We start from the raw sequence: 18,883 nt of genomic DNA, 5'->3' as shown, positions 1-18,883 counted from the left end.
TTGGCCAGGCCTGGTACTCCAGGATGCTCATGGAAGGAGAGCTCCGCTTCCTCGGGCACAGATTATATGATGTATACATTCGCTCCCTTGTTGACAAAGTTCATTCTCTTCTTCAGATACAAGCACTCCCTATAACCACCCACACCTAGACTCCCAAACTGTCAGGTAATGCATAGTACCCATTGCAGGTCCAGCCAGTCCTGAGGCAAAGCAAAGAAGTATAGAGACAGGGAGATTAGTCACCCGAATGCAAGTCCATAGACAAGCACTGCAGAGGGTGCACATAGGGGATTGCTAGGGCTTGCTAGCCCAACAGCTGACCTCTTAGTTTAGTGAGAGGTCCTGTTTCTAAGGAATAACGCAGAGAGTGATAAAGTAAGACATGGGGCCCGTTCCTATGGCCTACATGTGCATAGATGGCCATTAGCACACTCAGACACATAGAAATCTAGGTGTGTCTACAGTGACCAAATTAATGTCTTGACTTGTGTTCTGTTGTTCTTCGTAGGGCAGGAGCTATGTTAGGTATGTATAGCTGTGACATGACCAACTTAAGCTGATTTCTGAAACTTTTGGTTAGGGCCTAATATTTTGGAGGGAAAGAGAGGTTTATTTATTTATAAATAGGATTCGCTTAAAATAATCTCAGGTAATAGATTCAAATAGGATAAAACAGAATTTGAAATCCACATTATAATAAAGTTTGACATTTGCCAGAATCCTTACTTATTTTAAATTTCAAAAGAACCTTAAATATATAAAACAATCCCATGTTTTATAGATGAGAGAGAAATGACTAAATTACCCAGTGATGGCTTCCTTGTTAAACCCAAACAGGGCTTTTTAGATACCTATTTGAGGAGGCTGGAGAGATGGCTCAGTGGTTAAGAGCACTCACTGCTCTTCTGATGGTCCTAAGTTCTATTCCCAACACGCACATGGCAGCTCACAACTGTCTAATGTTGTCTTCTGGCTTGCAGATGTACACGCAGACAAAGTACCCATATATAAAATGCATGAATAAATATTTAGATACCTATTAAGTAGAAGAATTGCTGGATAAAGGGACAAAAATGTGCTTTGGTTCAGATGAAACTGTTTCTAAGCTTAGACTTCTGTCTGGATCTTACCTCTTACTTTATAAATTCCTGATTTTAATGGAAGGTGGAGTTGTGTGGAACGTGTAATATGAAACTTGCTTTTTAGGGGACAGTTTGCTCTGACATTGGGGACAACTTAGATGTCACCCTCCACACCACATAGTGACAGTTGTCTACAAAGATCAGTCCACTTTTGTTTGGATGGCTAGGACAGGTGCTGACCGCCTTTCCCATGTTGCCTGCTTAGCATCGTCTCCGTGTCAGTGGATCAGATTTTGTCTTCCAACTCATCTTGGGATAAGAGCACCAGGTAATTATAAACAGATTTAAGGGCTGAATGACTTACCTCAGTTGATAAAGTGCTTGCTCTGTGAGCATGAGGACTGAGTTCAGATCCCCAGTACACACATACTAAGACTTAAGCCATATTGTTTGCCTGTAATTCCAGTGCTAGGGTGGCAGAAACAGAATGATGCTGAGGACTTACCAGTTAGCCAGCATAACTGAATCAACACTCCAGGTCCAATAAGAGATCCTGTCACAAAATAAGTGAGCAAAATAGAGGAAGATACCCAACATTAATCTCTGGAACACACACACACACACACACACACACACACACAACTCACTCACTCACATGCATATACATGAATATATATCCCCTTATACACACACACACACACACACACACACACACACACACACACACACACCACACACACCACTCACTCACATGCATATACATGAATATATATCCCCTTATACAAAATTGATAAACTATTTAAAATTTTATTTTAAATTGTATATATCTTTGGTTTGTGTTTGTGCATTGTCTGAGTTAAGGTTTAGTTGTTGGGAAGAGACACCATGACCATGTCTCTTATAAGCATCTACAATCTTATAAGTAGTAAGTCTTCTAAAAGAAACCATTTAATTGGAGCTGGCTTTCTGGCTTGCAGTTTTAGAGGTTCCGTCACTATCATTATGGCAGGAAGCATGGTAGCACACAGACAGACATGGTGCTGGAGAAGAAGCTGGGAGCTCTGCATCTCGATTCCTAGCCAGGAGAAGCGACTGAGCCACACTGAACATGCTTTTAGCATAGGAGACCTCCAAACCCTCCCCCACAGTGACACACTTTCTCCACCAAGACTATACCTACTCCAACAAGGCCACACCCCCAATAATGCTCCTTCTTGTGGTCTTTCGGGGACCATACTTCCTCAAACCACCATAGGTGGTTGTAGATGCTCACAGAGGCCAGAAGGAAGATCTTGTAGCTCCTGGAGCTGGAGTTAAAGGTAGTTGTAAGTTACCTGACATGGATGCTGGGAATTGAATGCTCAAGGGAAGAACCTCATCTCTGAAGCTTTCTCTGAAAGGCTTCATAGTAGGCCCAGTTTAAAATTAGTTTGTTTTTCCGCTACTCAGAAGAGCTGTGTTAGCAACCGTACCAGAGGCACCATGCTTTGGAGCCACTGTCGTAACATGTGTTTAGACTCATGTCTCTCTCTTGTGGTGTTCTGATCTCGATAGTAGTGCAGTCCTGCTTTTACTAACTAATCCTGGATCTGGCTCATTCTTCTGTGGACATTGTCATAACACGTGGCCCAAGTGCTGCTACCAAGATAGACTGCTGGCATGGAACATTTGTCTCTTTTATTGCATAGGCAGTAGTGACTAGCAAAATGGTGGTTTGTGTATGTCCAGCACAGATGGAGTGCCCGTCTCAGTGACTCGGTCCTTTAGCCCAGCTAGGAATCAAAGCTATCCCCACCAAAAGCAGGCTTAGCTTGTTTTTTTGTTTTGTTTTGGTTTTTTTTTTTTTGTTTTTGTTTTTTTTGTTTTTGTTTTTATTTGAAAGCACTGTGGTGTGGGGTGAGGAGCTTTCCAGATCTGCTGCCAATTTTAATGTTGGCATTTTGTGACACCTACTGATGTTGCTTTACCTTCGAATATCCTTTTTTCATACATTGTAAGAAATTTCCTTTTTCTCCTTAATAATACTTCTCCATGCTATGCTTAACAGTAACACAAACTTGTTTTGCAAAAATCTCTGGTTAATGTAAGTAAGAGCTGAACCTATGAAACGGTTAGAGGCTAAAAGTAGGGAAAACACTTGAAGAAATAGGCACACGCACGAACTTTCTGAGCGGGACTCCCCCTTCACTTGGATCAACATTGACAAACAGGATCTCATGTAATTAAAACCTTCTACACAGCAAAGAAAGCAACTAATTGGGTGAAGAGACAGCCTGAAGAATGGGAGGCAATTGACAGCTCTGCTGCGGACAGAAGACCAATATCCGGAATATACAAAGAATTAAAAAAACGAAACTAAACAAGAAATCAAACAATTCATTCAGTAAACGGACTAATGAAACAGGCTGAGTCACTGAGACTGCCACTAAACATGGATTGCTAATAATCATAAAAAATGGTCTCCATGAGCCTTCATGCAAATGCAAATCAAAACTTCATTGAGAGGGGGTGGTGGCCACACCACAGTGAGTCTCTGTGAACTCCAAGCAAGCCATAGCTTCATATGAGAGCTTGTCTAAGAAAATGAAAAGCAAGATACATTGAGATTGTAGTTCATTATAGCCAGAATGACAGTTATTAGGAAAATGTCGAGTGAAAGGGGGCTTACACTGCTGGTGGGAGTCTGAGCTAGTCTTAACCCCGTAAAGTCAGTATAGAGGGTTCTTAAAATAAAAACAACAACAACAACAACAAAATAGCAGACAGACCTGAGAAGTAAGTCTTGCATAAGACTCAAGTGGAGCAGTCCGGGGTGCTCGCCGGAAGACCTCACATCAGTGGTAACAGTGTGTGCAGCAGTGCTGAGGCAGCACTGTCATAGTAGCTAAGACGTGGCCCTAAGCAAGGAGTCACAGAAGCAGAGAAGTGGAGAAAGAATTGTGATAGAGACCACAATGGAAGTCTTATAGCTCTAAAGTACAGTGTGTGCTTGGCAGAAACAGATCAGGCCTGGCAAGTTAAGGCCGTCTTACAGAGGCGGATACATGCTTTTTCTTCATGGTCCTATATTTTATGTCCATACATAAAACCGTATGCATACGCATGTGACATGAGAGTGACTGATGGGGAGGGAGAACGGGATGTAAAGGAGCAGCATATGCTTACTGTGCAGTATGTTTGCTTAAAACTTTAAAATGTCTTGCTCTATTAGTTTCTTATGATTTGTAAGAGTTTTTGCCAAGCCTCTCTTAAAATTGTGAAATAAGTTTCCTTCGTGCCTCTTGGGTTCTACTGGCCTAAGGGCTTTTCCTCAGCATTGCACTTCTTGACTGGTTCCTCCCCAGCTGCTCAACTTCCTGTCACAGTTGCCTGTCACAGTTGCCTGTCAGCAGTATTTTATTTTTGGTTTGTCTCTGGCATCCATCAGATCTAATCATGTGGTAGCCATGACTGCAGCAGCTTTGATAGAGAGAGCCAGAGTTGGTTCTGGTTAGGGATGAGAGGCCCTGTGGAGGCAGCTGTTTGGTGCTCCGTGGGTGCAAGACAGGGTTAAAGGAGGGAGCACTGTGCGGAGCCTAGGCCTCTGTTCTCCAGTGTGGCTCAGTGCTGCCCTGTGAGCTGCCTCCTAAGCTGTTTTCACTCATCTCCTCTGAGGAGAAGTGAGTGTGAGGACAGCATGCTGGTCTTTCGAGGGGATGGAGAATGGAGGGAGTGTGGACCAGGTGCATTATGTTCTTCAGGGAAAAGAGGAAGTTTCTTATTTTGCATACAGGATTTTAAACAATGGTCCTTCTGGATAATCTGAAAGATTCCTCTTGTGAAGCTTCTCATCTGCCTCAGTAGAGCATAGTTTGGTCTTTTGTTCACCATAGTCTTTGCTTACCTGTTCTCTGCTGCACAGGAAGAGCAGCATACTTGTCTTCCTTTTGTATGGACCCTCAGAGCTGAGGTGGAGAAGGCGACTCCGTGGTTGCACACTTCAGTCAGCGTGCTCACTTCTCATGGCCATAGACGGCAGCACCTGGGGAGTTAGACTTTCATACGAGAAAACTCTCTCTGCTGAGATGGCACTGGAATGGGAACCAGAAGCCAGGCTCACAGTCACCTTGTTTTGACTTGTTTTGAATGGAAAATACAAGGATTTTATCACAAAGTCATTACTGACTATTGCTGAGTAACTAGTGAACCTGTCTCCTGACTTTCTTTTTTCTCAGAGGCTGTGGGTGCTCAGGTCCTATTGTACCCCTAAGTTGCCTCTGACCTCACACCTCACCAAGAGCCTCTTGGAGTAGCTATTTGGTCTCCAGACAGGGTTTGTATGGCTCTTGCCCTCCTAAGCTTTGACTTGTGGCTGTATTCTCCTGAGCTTGGTGCAGGCGCTAGAGGCTTCAACACACAGCGCTGCCTTACTACAACTGCTCTGCAGAAAAATAAAAATGGAGGAAGATGTGGGGCATGATGGCTCCTGGCACTTGAGGGCCAGAGGCAGGTGGGTGTCTGTGAATTTGAGGACAGGAAAGCAAGGCTAAGTAGAGACCGTGTCTCAAAATTAACATAAAACAAACAAAAAAAAGTAGGAATACTATTGCAAGAAATTTTCATAATAGACAAGCTGCATTTAAATTTACCTACTTTTTGAATGTACAGCATTCTTAAATAGCAAGTGAAGTGTAACCATTGGAAAGCCCCTGACCTGGCTTTGTGCCTCTTGTGCTGTGAGATCTTATAAATGCTTTGGAGTTTACTTTAGTAGAGGCATGTTAATCAAATATAAATCTGTAATTGTGCATTTCCATCTTTAGCACATTTAAGCTCTCTTCAGAGGCCCCTGTCTCGACTGCCCCTTGTTCCTCTGGCACCGTGAGGGCAGCCCTGGTCACTTGTTTATCTCCGTGTCCTCAGGGCCCTTCTTGGTACCTGTCACTGTCAGTCTTCTGTTCAGGTGGCTACCCCAGCACTGAGAGTTCCCATCCTCTGCTTTTGCCCCTTTGAGCAGTGGGGTGATTATTAAACTACACTGAAGTCATTGTGGCTTCTGTAGTAAACAGCAATGCTTCAAAACATTTTGTTTTGCATATATGCATTTCCATATGAATAAATTCCATAAAGTGCAGTTGCAAGACCAAAGGTATGTTTTTGTAATTACTGCAAAACTACCTTTGTAGTACTATACTAAATCTACATGCCTGTGTCCATAGGATGCACAAGAGCTTCTTTTTAGCAAACTTGTTAACAATGTTCTTCCTCAGATTGCTGGGCCTTGTGAAGGTTAGGTGAAAAATATCATCATAGTATCTAGTGGGGTGTGAAAAGTGCATGCTTGTAAAGCCAACACTTTGTATGCAGACAGCTGGACTATCTAAGAAGACTGTCTCAAGCAACAACATTTAAAAAGTAATGTTTAGATTCAGTGTGAAATTATATTTCTGTGACTTTGTTCTTTCTCAGCTTCCCCATTTTCTAAATTGTTGCTCTTTTTGAGGAGTTCCCTGTGAATAGAGAGGAGCAATGTTTTGTGGTGTGTATGGTGTGGGGTGGTCTGTGGGGTGGGGTGGGGTGTTTGTTGTGTGTTTGTGTGTGTGTGTGTGTGTGTCTTCTTGTTATTCTCAGGATGTATCCTCTAAGGAATGTTTAAAATCAGAGTTGGCACCAAAATCTATATATGATGCATTTTCTTTTTGCAGCAACATTCTTATGATAAAGTTTAATGTATAAAGTAGGCACAATAAGAGAGTAACAGTATATGGTAATAAAATATGAGCATTTAAAAAGTGTACTGTAATAGTTATGAATATGATCTCTTAAATTATTTCAGTACACTGTAATTACCCTTATGAGATGATAACAGTGTCTGTGTGATAAGATTAACTTGCCATGGGTATGTATGTGGCCTTGACAAATGAAATAATGTCCTTATCAAGGGGCTGATATGTTGAGGTTGTGTTTGGAGCAGAAATATAGCCTCTACACTAACATTTTCATGGTAGATAAGAATGACCACATGGATTCGTCTATCATTAATGAGACTTTAAATTCCAACTTTTCCTCCCACTGATGCCCAACAAGGCCTACCTCTGCCACATTTTTGGCTGGAACCATGTGTGCCCCTTGATTGATGGTTCAGTCTCTGGGAGTCTTGGGGCATCTGGGTGGCTGAAATCATTGTTCTTCCCATGGGGCTGTAAACCCTTTCAGCTCCTCTGGACCATCTTCCAGCTCCTTCATTGTGGACCCCATGCCCAGTCCAGTAGTTGGTTGTTAACAAGGTCTTTGGTCAGGTAAAGGCTCAACAGAGGCCTAAACAAAGGGAAACCGAGGGGGGGGTGAGGAGGGAGTGTGTTGGGTGGAGAGGCATATATGTGGAGGCAGGGGGGGTGGAGGAAGGGAAGGGGTTGGGAGTCTTAAGGGAGGGGGGGATATTGGGAAAGGTTTTACTACTGGCAATGTAAATGAAGACATATTCAATAAAAAAATTTTTTCTAAATTCCAACTTTTCTTTTTACAAGTATTTTTTTCCCCACTCCTGGGATGAAACACTAATGAAAGCATCCCATAAACAATGTGGCCACCACCCACACCTTCTGATGAGGTCGACCAGTTATGTGCCAGTTTTCTGGGGATTTGTTGTTGTTTGTTGTTTGTTTTTGTTTTTGAGATCTCATGCAGTCTCCTCTCTGTACTCTGTGCCTGACTTTATTGTATGACCTTAGATTTCATTGCCACACAGTACTCAGGCAAGTCTGTCACTCTATGCCCTGGTGCTTCCTTTGCATGTTTATAAGTGAGACTCTTTGGGCATCTTCTTTAAAGCCCAATTTCAGTGAAGTTTAGACAACCAGTTTATTTAATTTTGTTTGCAGTGTGGCAGCAGCTTCTTTGGTAGACCAGATTTCTCCAGTAAGCTTTATAGGTTTTTTTTTTTTTTAACCTAACCATATTCCTGAATCTACCTTATTTTTTCCTCCTTTTCAGTGGTTTCCTCATGAGATCTATATAGTTTCAGCATTTTCTAATGTCACACAGTGCTACTATTTGTAGCATCAACACATTAACTAGGCCTTTTCAGTATTAACCAAACACTTATCACACATGTCCCACTCTGTGACCATTGCTTTTATAATTTGAGGTATGACAGCAAAACTAATCCAGTTGTCCATACAGGTAACACTAAACAGTTGTGTGCGTGTACACAGATACATGGTTTTGATTACTGTGCCTTTATAGTAGGTTTTGAAATATTTGTTCTCTTTTTCTCCTTTTATTATTACTTTTCCTTTGTGTTAAATGAGGATTTTCTAGAGTAGTATTTGTTGGTTGCTGAGGCAGTGGAAAGAGACAGAAAGCAGACACACAGAAATCTGACCTTAAACAGACACAGCTCACTAGCAAGGAGCAGCTCATTTCCCTTAGGAAGTCAGGTGAGGAAGCTGGCTGCTTTTATAGGTGATGATGCTGGACCTTGGGAACTGTAATTGATTTACCCAAAGGGAAACAGGCTATCCCCAACTGGGATTCCTTTCTTGTGCTGATGGAGAAGGCTGAGCAAGGTCATCTGTCATCTCTTAGGAATACTGTTTTACTACTGAGGTTCTCCTCACAGTATTTGTAGCTGTTTTGTTTATTTGTTTGTTTTGATTTCTTAGTGCTTGTCCTGAAGAGTATAATTCCAGTGGACTTTATAGCAATCTCTTTAGGTTAATGTCTCCTTCCTTAACTTTAATAGTGTACTACAGAACATTCATATGTCCTTCCTCTGCTACTTTGAGCTGTAGCGTTATGTTTTATGCAGTTTTAACTCTCTCATATTCTGTTCAAAAGACAGTGTGTGGATCCACATTACCTTCTGTCTCCCCGTTGAGCTTCTCTTTCTTGTGTGGATTAATTTTACTACCTACCTGTGCCCTGTTGTTTCAACCAAGACTCTTTAAGTTTTGGTTTTAGGACTTTGTAGGTAAGATAGTCTGTCGATAATGATTCTCTTGGGTCTGGGAGTGGCTCTCTTAGATTTCTGCTTGGAATTCACTGAGCTTCTGGAATGTTCAGATTAATTGTGTCAGATTTGGAAAGTTTTCAGCCATTATTGTTTCAAGTAGTTTTTGGCATTTCTCTCCTATCTATCTGTGAGTCCTATTTTGAAAATGTTGGTTTCTCTTGGGCTTTGAAATCCCGTTCATTTTTCTTCTGTTCCTCAGACTAAACCTAACTTTATTTAAGTTTGCCTGCTTCTGTTCTGAATGCTGAGCTCTGCTTTTGAGAATCTCCTCTGAATGTATTACTTGCAGTTGGTGTGTCTGATGTGGGTGTGTGCACCTCCGTGCAAGCACCTGAGGAGGCCACTGGTACTCAAGAGGGCCTCCCAGAGGCACCAGATCTGAGCTAGGTCGTTGTGACCTGCCCTGGATGGGGGCCAGGGATCGAACTCTAGCCCCGGGGACGAGCACACCTCTCTTCCCTGCCAAGCTGCCTGTTCCTCCTCTGGAACTCATATTTGCCTTAGAAATGGCTCATTTCCATGTCTTTATTGATATTCCATTTAGGAGCCTTTGTCCTCCTCATACTTTCCTTTACTGCTTTGGCTTTCTTTAGTTTTTTAAAAAAAAAAAATTTAAGAATTTTAAAATAATTGATTTGTAGTCTTTTTTTATTTTTTTTAAAATTTTAAGTCCTTGTCTGTACTTGCAGGAGGTTAGATTTTGTTCATTGCTTTCTTTCACCCATGTATAGGTCACACTTCCTGGTTTTGTTTTGTTTTGCTTTGTTTTTTAATGCATTTTGTGAGAACTGGAAGGATGGCTCAGTGGTTGAATACCTGTTCTGGCAGAGGACTTGGGTTTGATTCCTATCACCACAAGGTGGTTCACAACTACCCATAACTCCAGAATGCACAAGATACTCAGATGTTTTTGCAAGCAAAACAGTCATGCACATAAAATAAATATTTTAAAAATTAAAAGAATAAATTTTGTAATCTTAGTATTGAAAGGTAGTCAGTATTAGCCAGATAGTGGTGACACACATCTTTAATCCCAGCACTCGGGAGGCAGAAGCAGGTAGATCTCTGTGAGTTCAAGGCTAACCTGGGTCTCCAACAAATTCCAGGTCGACCAGGGGTACAGAGAAAGCTCCCCCAAAAAAGAACAAGAAAAAGAAAGAAAGGTGTGTACTGAAAGTAACAGCGCGGGTGACTGGGTAGCAGGCTCCTCTGCAGCTTCTGTTAGAGTTTGCTTGTTGCACTGTTGCTGTAGTTGTTTGATAATCCTGAAATCATTCTGCATGTTCTGAATTCTTTGTCACGCAGAGCTAGTGAACTCTCTGCTTGGTGAACTTAGTGGTCAGCTAATGATTTACCAAAGGTTCCCTTAAACACCAGGAACTACTGACTCTTCCTGAGCTTCCCACTTTGTTTACCAGGTCAGCACCGACAGAGTGTGCCAGAGCTTTTTAAAGCCCTCTGGACATTTTATTCCTTAGTCTTTTCTTTAGTCTCCTCAGTTGTTATTCATTGCCCAGAGTTAAAATAGTTGCCTATAATTATTTTTTAACAGACACTCCCCTGGGAAAAGGCTTTTTGAAACAACTTGATATCCAGGTGTACACCCTTTTTGTTGGTAGGGTCTTCTGAGCACCCTTTGATAGGTTAGATAATACTTGAGAACGGAGCGTTGAGTGAGCCATCTCTGTTTCACTTCTTGTGATGGTGACTAGTACAGTGGGATTGGATCTGCTCAGGGAGAGAGGGATGGGTTTAGGGCAAAGTAGGAGGTCACAGTGCACGCTGGATTCTTCTGTAGCTTTCCCTGGTTGGCTTCTAAGTGCATGGTCGGATGCTGACAGATTGTCTCATGCTTTCGGAGCATATATGGAAGAAGATTTTTAAGGAGCCCCTTCGCCATTTTTACTGACATGCTTTCTCTTATAATTTTGTTTATTAGGGATTTCTTACTGCATTTCTTTTTATATCATCAAAAACAATGTACTTTCCTCATGACCTTCAAGTAACTGAGATGCAGTCATACTCTGTGTTGTCCAGAAATCACCTTTCTTCTTCACTTTCTCACCTGTGACTCCAGCATAAGTGATTGTTTCCAGTTGTGCCTTGCACTCGGGATTAACACATTACCGTGTCTGCATCCCATTTGAATAGAATTTCTAGTTTTCTCATTTAGGTTTTCCTCTTGTGTGTGAGTGCTATATGTGAGAGAGATCTTGTGTGTCTTAAGATGTATTTATTTTTAGCCTTTACTTATTTTACAGTTTGAATGTGTGCTAAAGCCACTTTTAAATTTTTAATTACATTGTCTGTCTCTCTGTCCATCCGTCCATCCATCTATCTGTGTATCTATGCACGCACATTTACGTGCCTTGGTGTGTGGAGATCAGACGACAGTTTGCAGGAAGTGGTTCTCTCTTTTCACCTTGTGGGTCTCTGATAGAACTCAGCTCATCAGGATTAGCAACAGACTCATCTGGACTTAGGTGGACATCTTAATTTGACCCTCTGCTATTTCTTACAGTGTTACTGATTTTGAATGTCTCATCTATCTACCTGGGTTCTTTGTGAGTAAACTTTATCATGTCCTGTGGAGCACTAATAGGACCTTCTGAGACACACTCAGTGTTATCAAAGTACGTGAGTCTAAGTCATCCTGTTTTATTCTGCTCAACTCTCAGGGATTCTTTTCAACATAAAGGAATAGTTTCTTATGCTTCTAGAAAATTAGGTTATTAGAATTTCTGGACTATTCATTTTTTAGTAAATTTATCTCTGAATTATTTGTCTTCTAGACTTTCTATTGAAGTTTTATTTTTTTTTGCAATTATGTTTTTAGTTCTTTTTAAATTTTCTTAGTCCTATAGTTTTTTTTTTTTATATCTGCTTAGATTCCTGCCAAGTTATAATGGAACTACTTAAATACATTTTTTCCTATCATCTTTGGTTTTGCTTTTTAGCTTTGTTCCTTCATGTTGCATTTTTCATAAGACAGAACTCACATTTCCCTACAAGATTTATTTGTCCTGTTGTTATTTAGTATCTTACGGTATTGTCTTGAGTGTGGGATTTTATGAATGGCTTTCTCTGTTGCATTTCAAAGGTCTGTCTTTTCATTATCTGCCAACTGAGTGAACTGACAGGTTTGCCTGACAAAGGTATGAAACCTTGGTGGTTTCTGTGTTTGAGGAACTAGTATTTACCTAGAGCATGGCCATCACACCAGCTCCTCAGAATGATGGTCAGTCTCTAAAGCAGGCTGCTTCTGCAGATCCAGCTGTTCCCAGGCTGGCTCTAAACTGTTCTCACACATGCTCTGTTTCTGTGCCTGCCTTCTCCTAGCCAGGGCCTCTGAGTGCCAGTGTGCGCTGACCTATGGTGTCTATGGTGTCTGTGCCATGTGTCATTCCTTCTTCTGTCTTCACAGATGTGCCAGACACATTAGCCATTCTTCCCTTCACTGCCTCTTTCTGTTCTGGTTCCTCCTTTGAGGAGTTACTTCATTACACTGGCTGGTTCCTGTTAGAATCATGCCCACATTTGGAAATGAGCATGTTGTATAAAACTACTGGGAGTTTGTTAAGGTGAGTTTGTACTTGGGAAGTGCCAAGACCTATATTTTGTTTGCAAGTAGAAGTTCATGGTTAGGTTAATTTGGCCAGTATTTGTCATGATTGTCAGGGATGGGCCATGCCACATTGGCTTATGTCTCTTTGGCTGTTAGAAGGTGGACAGTGAGCCTAGACTGTAATCATCAAGACTGTCCAGGTAAAGACTTTAACAGTAAATATAGAGAGGGGGTGACAGTGCCATGAGAAGTCTCAAGACAATGTCTCTGAAATCCCTCCTATAAGAAGATGCCTCTGCACTCGAACCTGGCAGCATGGCTGTGGCAAGTACTGTGTAACAGCTGGTCTTCCTAGGGCTGTGTGTGCTCTGGGAGTCCTTCTATTACGTCCTCCCCAAGCATGCATATAGCATGCTCTTCCATGCATAAGCATTCTCACTGAGAAGTGTCAGGTAAGAGCATTGTCATATATCATTAGTGCCCCCCCCCCTTTTAATAAAGGAATTCTTCTAAACTCTTCTCCTTTATTTTTATTACTTTTATGTTTTACTTGCATATATGTTTGTATCACATGCATGCCTGATGCCCAAGGAGGCTAGAAGGGGAGGTTAGATCCCCTGGGTGAGACTGGCATTACAGATGGTTATAAACTGCTATATGGGTAGATGCTAAAGATCAAATCTAGGACCTTAATTACTGAATCATCTTTCCAGTGGGGGGAGCTCAGTTTTTTGTTGATAGATATTTAAAATGCATTTACGGGCTGGGGAGATAGCTCAATTGGTAAAATGCTTACCATGCAATATGAGGGCCTAAGTTCGATCCTCAAAACCCTCATAAAAAGAGCAAAAACCCAGGTATGGTAGCAAGCACTTATAGTGCAGAGTTAGAGAAACAGAGACAAGCAGATTCCTGGGGCTTGCTGGCCAGCCAACCTAGCCCAGTTAACAAGTTCCTGACCAGTGAGGGACACTGGCTCAGAAACAAGGTCCATGGGTACCTGAAAAATAATATCCAAAATTGTCTCTGGCTTTCACATGCAGGTGCACATACACTGACACAGTCATACATGCATCCCTTAACACACACATACACAAAACTACACAGGCTTTACTATTAGAATCCATTAGCAAATAGAACTTGACTCAGAGAATTAAAAGCACCCCCTCCCGCATCTAAAATGAAGCATTTAATGAGCATCTACCAGGTTGTTTCTGAATTTTAACTTCATACACCTATTAGAAAAAGAATTTGAGCCGGGTGTGGTGGCGCACGCCTGTAATCCCAGCACTTGGGAGGCAGAGGCAGGCGGATTTCTGAGTTCGAGGCCAGCCTGGTGTACAGAGTGAGTTCCAGGACAGCCAGGACTACACAGAGAAACCCTGTCTCGAAAAAACAAAACAAAACAAAACAAAAAACAAAAAAACAAGAAAAAGAATTTGAATTGTCCCCAATGTCTATTTAGTATGTGCATTATATAAATACAAGTTGACAGCTATAGTGTAAAGTTTTCAGATTAAGGAGATGCAACTAGTTAACATCTGGGCAAATACTCCAAAAAAGAATAACTGCAGGTTAGACAGATAGATCACTTGGTGTTTAAGGATGCTTACTACTGTTGTAGAGCACCTGGGTTCATTTCCCTGCATCCGCACCAGGTGGCTCACAACCACCTGTAACACCACTTGCAGGGGTTCCAGTGCCTTCTGGCACCCACAGACACCTATGTGTACATAGTACACATGCATGTACCAATGCAGTATGCATAAAATATTAAGCCTTTTGGGGGGAGGGGGGAGTTGGTTTCAAGACAGGGTTTCTCTGTGTAGCCCTGGCTGTTCTGGAACTCACTATGTAGACCAGGCTGGCCTTGAACTCAGAAATCTACCTGCCTCTGCCTCCCAAGTGCTGGGATTAAAGATATGGGACATTGCCTTGCTAATAATAAGTCTTTTTAAAATAAGAAAAGTGAAATAAATACAAATTATATTTTCTCTTCTAATTATTGAGGTTAGAGTTATGGTTGTTAGAATTATTAGAGGTAACCTTTTCCTAGCACTTCCCAGTCCATTGTGGAGACATACATTCAGGGCAGGAAGATGGGTATTTGATATAATGGGTATACCCATGACAGCAAAGTCGACTCATAGATAGTCCCTGCCCAGAGCAGGCTCTGAGGGAAAGGTGGCTGAGGCTGGTTTTATGAAGAACCAAGTCAAAGGCAAGCATGGTGGAACAGGCTTTAGTCCCTGCACTCAGGCAACAGAGCCAGGAGGCTTAGTGAGTCCAAGACAAGCCGGATCCACAGAGTGAGCTCCAGACCAGTTAGCGCTACATAGTAAGACCCTGTCTCAGACAGACAGACAGACAGACAGACAGACAGACAGACAGAAAAACTGAAGGGACTGGTTTTACTGTCCGGAACAAAGACCATGCTATGGGTCACACTGTGTATAGCAGCTCAGGGAAAGAAGAGGCCAACCACACCCAACCACATTTGTTTTTGCCAGCAAGTTTTGGGTGAGCAGCTTAGGTATTCTAGGCACAGTCCAGGGCCCTAAGTTCAGAGAGGGCTCTTGCCAATAGCTGTGGGTGTGGCCATTCGGGAGGAGAATGGAGAGGAGATCCTCCTGGAAAGGAAGTTACATTGCGGATTCACTCCAATGTTGAGCTGAAGCAGTCTAGGTAGTCACAGGGGAGATAGAAGGAAACACCCAACTCCTATGTCTTTTGCTTGCCTCCGAGCATGAGAACCAGTCTCTGTCACTACAGCGCGGAAAAGATTTGGGTAGAAAGTCAAGTGTTGGGGTGGAAGCTCCCTTAGGAAAATGCACCAGAATGATGAAAAGTTTTCTTCTGCATTCACCTAAGGGAGTTGATAGGTTCAGGTTGCTTAGAATGTGGACTAGGTTGGAATGGCTTCCTTCACAGAGATGCTTGGTGAGCCCAAGTGTACACAGCCGGAATGCAGTAGGTGTCACCTTCACAAGCAAGATGATGTTTCTCCTGTTGTGTTCTCAGGTCTCTGTGGCCCTTAGCAGTAGCTCTATCCGAGTGGCCGTGTTGGAAGAGAACGGAGAGCGTGTGCTCATGGAAGGGACGCTCACTCACAAGATCAACACCGAGAGCTCCCTCTGGAGCCTTGAGCCGGGCAGGTGTGTTTTGGTAAGTGTGGTCGCCTATGTGCAGAGCTCCCGTCAAGGACCCGCTATGATGATCCTTTGTCCGGGTCGTTTCAATAATCAGTGAGGTTTTTAATTGCATCAGTTGGAGCAGACTTATTTAATCCTTCAGTATTTAGCACCCCACTCCTGCTGGGACTCTTATGTCCATGAGCTTTTCCATTTGTGTCCCACCCCCCCCCCCCCCCACACACAGTGTCCTCATCATTCCTGAGAGCCCACTTTTCTATGTATAAAGGCAAAACCAAGTTACATTAAAATGAAAATGCTGAATTTTCCTAGGTTCCAGTCTGGGTTTATTAAGTTTACCAATTAGATTTCACTTAGCATCTGGCAAGGCATGGGTTAAATAAAATTCATGAATATGACAGCGATGTGTGAATCTAAATGAATAAAATCAAATGAATAGCAGTCAGCAGGACCGACCCCCCCCACCCCCCAATTGGGCTGTTTGTTTGGCTAGGTGTGTCTGTGTCTCAACCCACTCTGCTGTCATAGTACCTTGTCAGTGAGAGAGAGCTGACTGCATGCTGGCATCGGAGAGGAAGATTGCCACACACCATATCTTGGACTAACTTGTTTCCTCTTTCTTCCTGCAGAGGGAACAAGTTAGGTAAGAGAGATAAAGATGAAAAGGACACCAGTAAGTCTCTGGATGAAAAACCCTTCAGGCATTCTTCATATATGTAACATAAAATAAAGAAAGCACTTACTAGATTCTACAAGAGGCTCCTCTGGGATAGTCCAGTTGGTACTGGTGGGGAAGGAAGGAAGGAAGGTGGAAGCCCACAGTGGCTCTGTCTGGACCACACTCGTGTTTCAGAGGGAGGCATAGGCTAGGTAGGGACTGAGTGAACTGAACTCAGTGCCTGTGGAAATTGGGAGTATCTTCTGCCCCATCTTGCTATCAGATCCAAAAATAGAACTTATTGCTTATGTGGAATTGTCTCCCTTACCTAGGCATGTGCCTAAATGCTGCCTGGGCCTTGCCCTGCCCTAGTTCCTCCTACAGTCTCCTAAGACCCATGTGATAGCATGTGAAGTTTTCAGAGGTAGGGCTGCATCAGGTCTGTCCTGTGTTCTGAATCTCCCAATTCCCAACACTGATGACATCCACAGGCCATGGCCCAGGGCTCCACCAGGCTTTATCTGTAATTGTTGTTCTGATCCTCACTGGTGCACATCCCTTGTCAGAGCAGCATTCTACAGCCAGAGACACTGCTCTGCCTAAGGTGTGCCTCTTGCCTGTGAAGGTGGACTTTGGGTGTCAGCATGATTGGATTGAATGAACTGACAAACCATGGATGTGTCTGCAAGGATGTTTGAGAGAAGGATTGTATGTGTGTTCATGATCTGAATGGGAAAGACATACCCTAAATGTGTGTAGCACAGAACCATTCAGTAGGCCCCGCCCAGATTGAACAGGGTGTGGAGGAAGAGAGGCATTTCACCTATTTCTGTCTCTCCCCTCCCAAGAAAGCATGCCTTTTGCCTTGGATATCAGACTCTGGCTTCTTTGTCCTTTCAACTCTCTGGTTTGTATGAGTGGCCTTTGTACTTTGAGTATCTAATTGAGGCTATGAACCACAGAGCTCTCATTCTGAGTATCTGACTTCCCTAGCTTTGCACCTTTCAGATGGCCTTCATGATCATGTGAGCCAATTTAATATGTATTAAGTATCCTTACATGTATTTATTTATTTACTATATCTCCCTTCTTGCTCTGTTTCTTTGGACAGCCCTAATGTAGCCTTCTTAAATTTGGCAGCTCAGGCCTTTCCCCGTCACCCTGGACTGTGAAGCCTGTACTTTAATAGTGCTGGATTGAACTCTTGCCTAGGCTGCAAGCGCCCCAGCTCCTTTGCTGGTCATACGACTTGAAATTGCAGGTGCCCTACCAGCCTCGCTGAGCTTACATAGTCAGGTAGGACTGGACTAGCAGCCTTGCTCTTGGTAGGCACTTCCTGTGGCTGCTTTGGCCGCCATGCTAGGGTTCTCTGATTCTACAGCGGCTATCTTCGAGTACTGAGAGTTCTGGGGCAGCCATGTCTTCTGCTTTGTCTAGTTGAGCCCCTCTACAGAGTATAGGATTGACTTAGGACCCCAACTCTGCACAGGTCTCTTTTGAGAGCACTTCCCAAGTGGTCTGTGTCACTCCAAAGTTACCAGTGTTCACCATTGGAATGGTCTTTGCCGACTGCATTTGTATTCAGAATCCACTGGGATTAGAGTCTATATACTAGTAATACCTTTTACTTTATGTCTATAAAATGTGATTGTTACTGAATTAACCTCCTAAGAGCTTTTGTTGATAAGTCAAACTCTGATTTGATAAATATTCCAGAGCCATGTTACTTTTGGGGATAGGGGTGTCCATGTAAGTAGAATAGGATGGAATCAGACATGGTCACTCCACTCACACCTATAGTTTTTATGTTTTTGTTTTGTTTTGTTTTTCGAGACAGGGTTTCTCTGTGTTGCCCTGGATGCCCTGGAACTCATTCTGTAGACCAGGCTGGCCTTGAACTCAGAAATCCATTTGCCTCTGCCTCCCAAGTGCTGGGATTATAGGCGTGTGCCACCACTGCCCGGCACGCCTATAGTTTTTATGCTTGAGAGACTAGTGCAGAAGGATTGCTGCAAGTTTTATGCCAGCCTGAGCTATATAGCAAGAAAACAACTCAAGAAAACAGGAACCAAACTAAAAACTGGGCCAGCAAGATAGCTCAGTATATAAGGGTGCTTGCCACTAAGCCTGGCGACCTGAATTTGATCTTTAGCATTCACATGGTGAAGGAAGAAAACCAACTCCCACAGGTTGTCCTCAGATATCTCTCTGCATGTGTGCTATGATGCCTGCACATTTGTATGTACACACACACACAAACTTCTTACAGTAATTGCCAACATATATTGAACATGTGTGGACTCGATGGAGTACATTATACTGTTTGCAAAGTCTGAGGAATCAGGACTTTCAGGCTTGAGATGGGGTTCATAGTTTGTCCAACTGTGGGGTTGAGCCTCAAAGCCACACCCACTTAGCTGGCTTTTTCTTTCT

General features: G+C 42.8%; 1 protein-coding gene across 5 annotated transcripts in view; it reads left to right on the top strand.

Moving 5' to 3' along the window:
• Nudcd3 (NudC domain containing 3) overlaps positions 1–18,883 on the top strand; it is a 92,434-nt gene that overhangs the window by 56,423 nt on the left and 17,128 nt on the right. For 4 of the 5 annotated variants that reach the window (XR_007980130.1, XR_007980131.1, XM_052198082.1 and 1 more), the window contains exon 4: positions 15,662–15,805. The exons of the other annotated variant lie outside the window; for it this stretch is intronic. Coding sequence is in view for 2 of the 4 variants with exons in the window: in XM_052198082.1 (XP_052054042.1) it covers positions 15,662–15,805 (144 nt within the window). In the remaining 2 variants the exon portion in view is untranslated. The remainder of the gene's footprint in view (positions 1–15,661; positions 15,806–18,883) is intronic. 5 annotated transcript variants of the gene reach the window in all.

This window comes from Apodemus sylvaticus, chromosome 11 (assembly GCF_947179515.1).
Source record: "Apodemus sylvaticus chromosome 11, mApoSyl1.1, whole genome shotgun sequence".
NCBI classification, from domain to species: Eukaryota; Metazoa; Chordata; class Mammalia; order Rodentia; family Muridae; genus Apodemus; species Apodemus sylvaticus.
This window is presented reverse-complemented; position numbering and strand designations above follow the sequence as displayed.